This window comes from Gracilinanus agilis, chromosome X (assembly GCF_016433145.1).
Source record: "Gracilinanus agilis isolate LMUSP501 chromosome X, AgileGrace, whole genome shotgun sequence".
Classification (NCBI taxonomy): domain Eukaryota; kingdom Metazoa; phylum Chordata; class Mammalia; order Didelphimorphia; family Didelphidae; genus Gracilinanus; species Gracilinanus agilis.
This window is the reverse complement of record NC_058136.1, coordinates 59942821-59949787: the sequence shown is the minus strand read 5'-3', so window position 1 is coordinate 59949787 and position 6967 is coordinate 59942821. Positions and strand designations below refer to the sequence as shown.

Sequence of the window (6967 nt, the reverse complement as noted above, 5' to 3'; positions counted from 1 at the left end):
CCTCCCCCCTCCCGAATCCGACAAGCAGTTCCACTGGGCTATTACGTGTATCATTGTTCAAAACCTATTTCCATGTTATTTGTATTTGCAGTAGAGGACCCTTTAACACCAAAACCCCAATCATATCCCTGTTGTACTATGTGATTGATCACATATTTGTCTAATGCATTTCCGTTTCCACAGTTCTTTCTCTGAATGTGGATACATTCTTTCTCCTAAATTCCTCTGGATTGTCCTGGATCATTGTGTTGCTGCTAGTAGAAAAGTCCATGACATTCAATCGTGCCACAGTGTATCCGTCTCTGCGTACAACGATCTCCTGGTTCTGCTCCTTTCGCTCTGCATCAATTCCTGGAGGTCTTTCCAGTTCACATGGAATCCCTCCAGTTTGTTATTCCTTTTAGCACAATAGTATTCCATCACCAGCAGATACCACAGTTTGTTCAGCCATTCCCCAATCGAAGGGCATCCCCTCATTTTCCGATTTTTTTTTGCTACCACAAGGAGCACAGCTATAAATATTTTTGTACAAGACTTTTCCCGTTATTTCTTTGGGGTATAAACCCAGCAGTGGTATGGTTGGATCAAAGGGCAGGCAGTCTTTTAGAGCTCTTTGGGCATAGTTCCAAATTGCCATCCAGAATGGTTGGATCCATTCACAAGTCCACCAGCAATGCATTAATGTCCCAATTTGGCCACATCCCCTCCAACATTTATTACTTTCCTTTGCTGTCATGTTAGCCAATCTGCTGGGTTTGAGGTGGTACCTCAGAGTTGTTTTAATTTGTATTTCTCTAATCAGACCGACTCCCCTGTTTCTAACAAGGATAACCACCACCGCCACCATTCTGCCCATCCCTCAGGCTCAAAACACGAGTGCCCTCCTCAGACATTCTCTCTCTTTCACTCCACGTCGTCATTGGTTGGCAAGCCTTGTCAGTTCTACTCCGTGCCACGCCTTTTCTTCAGCCTAGTTCCAGCCCTCATCACCTCTTGCTTGGACCATCCCGAGAGCCTCCTCACTGGTTGCCCTGCTTTCTAATTCTCTGCTCTCCCCACTTCCTTCTCCCCTTTCCAGTTCTTTTTTTGGCACAGCTGTTAAATCTGGCCATACCAGGCTCCTGCTCAAGAAGATTCAGTGGCTCCCTCTTACCCCAAGGATAAAATACCAATTCCTCGGCCTGGCATTTAACACTCTGCTCAGTCCGGGGCCCTCTTGCCTATCTCTACAGGCTTACTGGATGGCGGTGTCCTCATGCACCTTTCATTCCAGCCAAACGAGCCATCCTCCCCCTCTCCCTCCTCAAGTGGTTAGTGTGTTCTCCCTCTTTTTCACTCCTCTGTACCCAGTGTCGAAGCTCTCTGCCCTCTCACGCCAGCTCACCCAGTAGAATGGCAGCACCTAGAGGGCTTTGGGAGCCCAGCCCCCCAGCACGGGGCCTCCCCTAAGAAATGCTCGGTGAATGCAGTGGCCTGGATTCTGAGAGCTGCACTTTCCTCCCACCTCCCTCTGGGCTTCCTGACGACCCCTCACAGTGGGGAAGGCAAAGGGCCTGGGAGGCTGAGGCCTGGAATGGTTTCTGAGCCAAGTGGGGCTCCCCCTGGGAAAAAGAGCTCCTTGTGCAGATTCCACAGGACCAAAAGCTGCCCCAGGGGCAATGGGCCCAGGGCCAGCCACCAGGGAGACTGAGCTGGGGAGCAGAGTGGGAAAGCCCTGGCCACCAGCCAGAGAAGGAAATACAAACTCTGGTTTTCGAGGTATCTGGGGCCAGAGGCACTGGGAATCAGCTCTCCGGTCCCAGCTCCCAGACAGCTCAGTGCGAGCCCGGCTTTGGAGTTCTGGCGCCCCGGGCTAAAGGCCAGCAGAGGCCGACCCCTTCCTTGTTTATGGAGAAGGAAACTGAGGCAGTGCAGACAGGGGAAGGGAGGTAGACAATGTGGGACCTCTACAGCTGAGATTTGAGAATGCGGCTCCTCCTCCGACTTGGGGGTCTACTGCTCTTTCTCCCCTGCTGAAGGGCCCCTTCGAGGTCACCACGTCCAACCCCTCCTCCACTTCCCAGAGAAGGAGAGAGACCTCGGGAGAGGTAGCTGCTTAGTAGCAGAGGGTTCTCAGGGGAGGACCCTGGCCAGGCCCCTGGATTCCGAGCATCACTGGCCCCCAGGCAGGCAGGTGGATGGGCCGGGCCCAGAGTAGTCAGCCATCTTTTCAGGGGGAATCTGAAGTCTGCTTGGAAGGGAGGCTATCAAGGGTCCTTCTGGCTCCCTGGGACGGGCTCCGAGGTCACTTTCACTCCCCTTTCCACACTTGGAGTCCCTGGTGGGTCAAGAGAATGTGTTTAGTCCCCAGGCAAGTGTGTGGCGGGAGGACCTGGGAGGGCCCGAGAGCCTTTCAGGGAAGTTGAGCTGGCCGCCCCTGGGCTTCCTCTCGAGCCTTGGGCCTGGATAGGCGGGGTCCCTTTGGGCCAGGAAGCTGTGGAATTCTTTGAAGTGCCTCTGTGTCTAGAGCATTTGTCGCTCCCACTTAAACGTGTATTTTTAAAAATTCCTTTTGGACACCCGCTTTATCTTTCCCAAACATCACTTCCTTGCTCCTTTCCTGAGTCCTCGCTGTGGCTGGGAGCCCAGCCTGCTCATTGGCTGCTGGGATGGGGCAGGGGGAGGGGCAGGGCTAGAGGAGCTGGTGGGGGGGGTGCTGTTTATGCTGCCTGCCTGTCCTTCCATCCTTCTTTCTGCCACCCGGTCCCATGCAGCTCCCAGGACGATGTTGGCACCTAGGCTCACCCAGCAGCTGCTCCCCAGCCTGCGGGCTCCTTTCTCTCTCTTTTTTGAGAAGAGAAAGCCAGGGTGCAGCCGAGCATCCTAGACTAGGCCTTGAAGGCTCTGCCTAGGTCTGTACGTGGTGCCCCCCATGGCCCCTACTGAGGTGACACCCTTCTGAGTGAGAGTGCAGCGAATTGGACGCCAGGCTCTCCAGGGCCTACTCTCCACCCTGGGTAACTTCCATGGTAGGTGTCCCGGGTCTTGATCCTCTTTTCTTCTTCTTGCTGCCCTTAGGAAAGTCATGGGGTGGGCATGGGGCAGGGGCCGGGAGAGCCAGGAGGAACAGCAAGGAGAGTGGCAAAGGAGGGAGACAAGGCGTATGCATGGGGGTACTGCTTCTGTCTTCTTTTTCCTCCCAAGTGCCTTGGGCTCTAGTGTCCAGATTTATGCGCTGCTGAGTCCTATCCGTCCCCGGAGGTGAGCTTACACTGAGATGTTGGGCGCAAGAAAAGTTCGCCCCAATTCCCTAGAAGCATAACGACCAAGTGTTACCTAATTACATAGAATTATGGCAAGGCGGCGATGGCGTAGCCCAGAGAGACGGCTGGTCTCAATGCCAGCAAGTCCCGGGGTCAAGTCCCACCTTCGACACACCCAGCTCGTTTGACCCAAATCTCAGTGTCCTCGGAGTTACAGAGAGGCTGCCATCCTGCATTGGCAAAGGGAGTTTCCTCACCTGGGAGTACTCTTTCCCAGGGAAACTCCAGATCCAGAGCCCATCTATATCCTTCTCCCCACTGAGGAGCAAACATAGGATTTCGAGCTGGAGGACACCTCCAAGGTCTCCCTCCTCATTTTCTAGAAGCAGAAACTGAGGCCCAGAGATGGCAGGGATGAGGATGGAAGTGTTTGCCTTTAGCTCCTGTTGGGCAGCTTACAGCTGCTAGGTAGCATGTGAGCATCACCAAGAAGTAGGAATTGAAAGGGTATGAATGTCTCCTAACCCACACGCCTCCTTTCTGTTCTTGCGGGTCTAAGGGAAGCCAGACTGGCCGGTCCTAGGAAAGATGTCGCCTGCCTTCTCCGGTCTGTCTCTGGGCCCCCTGGGCCTCTGCTGGGTGTGCTGGGAAAAGTAGGAATATAGATCTCAAAGGGTCTGACCAGCTGGAGAAGAGGGAAGAAGAACGGTCTAGGCGGTGGAGTGATTGAAAAAGATCTGGGGACCATAATGGGCTGGAAGCAAAATATAATGTACCAAAAAGCGAATGCCAAGCCGGGCTTTGCCGAGAGAGCCCTAGAGGCCAGGGCATAGGGCTAGGGCCACGACAGTCCTCATCTCTGTCCTCCATGGGACTGGGCTCCCTTCTGGGGGCCACGTTTTGGGAAGGACGTTATGAGTGAGCTGGTGGAACGTCCAGGGGCATAGGGACGAGCTGGGCTCCAGTTTGGAGATTCTGCTCCGTGATTGGCTGAAGGTGCTGGGGACGGCTAGATGGAGAAAAGGAGACCGAGGAGACACGGTCGCCATCTTCAAGTGTTTGATGAAAGGAGAGAGCTACGAGCCTTGTTCTGGCTAGCCCCAGAGGGCAGGCTCCCTGTAAGGAGGGTGAGCAAAAGTGGCCTGGGCCACCAGGCGTGTGAGGGGGTGTCCCCACCTGAGAAGTCCTTGGGCAGAGGCTGGACCACGACTTGACGTGAGGGAGTAGTGGGGAATAGTGTGCAAGTATGATTCGGGCTGCACGGCCTCAAGGACTGGTGTGGATGTGCCCAGTGCCCGGCCACTCATTCCGTGGCTCTTCCTCACAGTGTACACTCACCAAGGAGAAGGTGCTGAACGTGGGCCTCTGAGGCTCTGTTGTCCAAACCTTGTGTGCTCCTGACTTCTTCCCTTACCCCGATCTGCCTGGAGGAGGTAGGGGGGGCCACGAAGTAGAAGTGGCCACTTAGATGAGAGCGAAAGGAAATTGGCATGGCAACTCCTTTTCTTATTGTCCGTGCCTGGACTGGCCCAGCACACCTGTGAATATGTGTCTGCACGAGCCCGTGCTTGTGTAGGCTGGCATGTGGAAGAGAAATTGACCTTGCCCCACTGGGCCCCAGTGGCCTCCATGGTCCATAGGAGCAGTACGATGGGCCAAACACATGTTTGCTCCCAAGCTACACTGGGAAAGGCTGAGGGTCTAGAATGAGGGTGAGGACGGTCCCCCTGGCCTCAGCACTGCTCAGACCACCCTCATCCAGGCTCTTGTGTTCAGATCTGAGCACATTCAAGCTTGGAGTGGATCCCACAGAAGGCAGCTGGGAAGGGGGGAGCATCCTGGGAGCCACAGGACAGCAGTGGTCTCCATTGGAGGTGTGAAGCGAAGCCTGGGACAAGGGAAGGGGTGACCTGCTGAAAGGTTTCTGCCAGGGCTGCCCGGTGAAGGAGGGCCCGAGGGCAGAACCAGGAGCAGCTATGGGGGGATTTGGAGAAGGTAGATCCAATGACATCCTCATGGGCAGAGCCAATCTCCAGGAAAATGGGTTACATGCTCCTCCAGGGGTCTGAGAGCCCTCTCACTGTGGCTTCTCAGTTGGCCCAGATGACAACTGGGATGAATCTTTCCTTCTCCTTTGGGGCACTCGGTGATGCTTTGAAGAGGGATTATTTTTTGCAGGGCCCCAGCTCTTGGAGCTTGCCAGGGATTCAGGAATTGGAGGCAGCTGTAGGTCCTGAGGCAGGCGGGCGGGCAGGCATGCGGGCAGGCGGGTGGGCAGGGAGGGGCCAGTCTTCCTAGGGCCTCTGTTTGGGCCTCTTTGAGCCTGCCCTGAAGGAGCCTTCAAGTGTCCCACAATTCCCATGTTCACTTCCTCTCAGAAGCCCGGCCAGACGGGTTTCTTCCTGGAGAGGGGAAGCAGCTTGTCCAGTGTCCACCTGAAGGCTGAAGGGGAGGCCAGCTGGGCCACCCTTCCAGGCCGCCCCCTCTTCCCAAGGCATCTTCATGCATGTGGGGAACGGGAGGGGGTGTGGGCCGGAAACTGCCTGGGAAGTGATTTCAGCCCCAACTCCCCAGACTCACTTCCTCCCTATTCTTGTTGGCAGGAGAACCACCCCCCTGGCCAGGCCACATTCATGGCACGTGGCCAAGCTGCTGGAGGGGCGTCCTGAGGCGGCAGCGACTGCCGCCATGAACTTTCCTGAAGACCCCTTCAGCTTATCCTGGCATTCAGGCTGTGACACCAGGTGAGTGCCCGCGGGCGGTGCTAGGGGGTATGGGGAGACAGACCTTCGTGAGGGGAGGCAACTTCAGCCCTGGTCACCCCATGTTCTAGATACAGCGTGGGATCATGGAAGGAGTTGGGGGCTTTGATTTCCAGCCAGACCATTAACTAGCTTTGTCCTGCTGTGCAAGGCCTGTGAGGAACCGCTAGGTCTTCCCGTTCCTCATCCGTCAAAGGAGCTGGTTAGGGAAAGGGAGGCAGTGACGTATAATGGTTTGGGACCAGAGCGCCTGACTCGAAAGGCCAGTCCTGCTATATGACCTTGAGGGAGTCCCTCAGCCAACCTCCCTGGGCCTCAGTTTCTTTTCTTCATCTGTAAAATGAGGGAGCCAGACTCGATGGTCTCTGGGGTCCCTCCCCAGGCTTACGTTCTCTGGGATAATCTATAGCCTTGAGGCCATGATAGTAAAGCCTTTGACTCTTTAGCCAGCTTTCCTTGCTAGAAGACTGGGCTGCTAACTCTGACTCTGCTCTGGGGTGGCACCTCGAAGGCCAAGGCGCGGGGAATAGGCCAGTGTAGCTCCTGGAGTCTCCTGGTCCCAGTTCTCAAGTTCTAGTGCTGTGAGCTGGCCTTTTAGAGGGGTTGTTTAGAGCTGGAAGGGCCCTTTGAGGCGATCTGGCCCAGGACCTTCTTCTTTCTGTCGGGGGAGGAACCCCTGGGGGTCTTAGAGAGTCGGGGTGGGGTAGGGGGTTATCATCCCTGCAGAATCACATGACTAGTAACCGTGGGAGAGCCGTGGGCCTGAAAGCCAGGTCCTCTTTGTTTAGGAGACTGAGGCCATTAGTCAGCCGTGGCCCCTGAGGTGGTGAGCCGCAATGGAATGGAAGCTACTTTGGGGTTTCCTCAAATCCCCAAGATGTTCTCCTCAGGGAGAGGGATCTTAGAGACCCAGCTAAAGAGATGACAAGTGCCACCGACAACCCGTCCTGGGTCCCTGGGCCT

At 55.5% G+C, this 6967-nt stretch overlaps 1 protein-coding gene across 1 annotated transcript in view; it reads left to right on the top strand.

The window, feature by feature from the left end:
• SHROOM4 (shroom family member 4) overlaps positions 1-6967 on the top strand; it is a 129242-nt gene that overhangs the window by 98069 nt on the left and 24206 nt on the right. The window contains exon 3 of the mRNA XM_044682496.1: positions 5846-5986. Coding sequence (XP_044538431.1) covers positions 5846-5986 — 141 coding nt within the window. The remainder of the gene's footprint in view (positions 1-5845; positions 5987-6967) is intronic.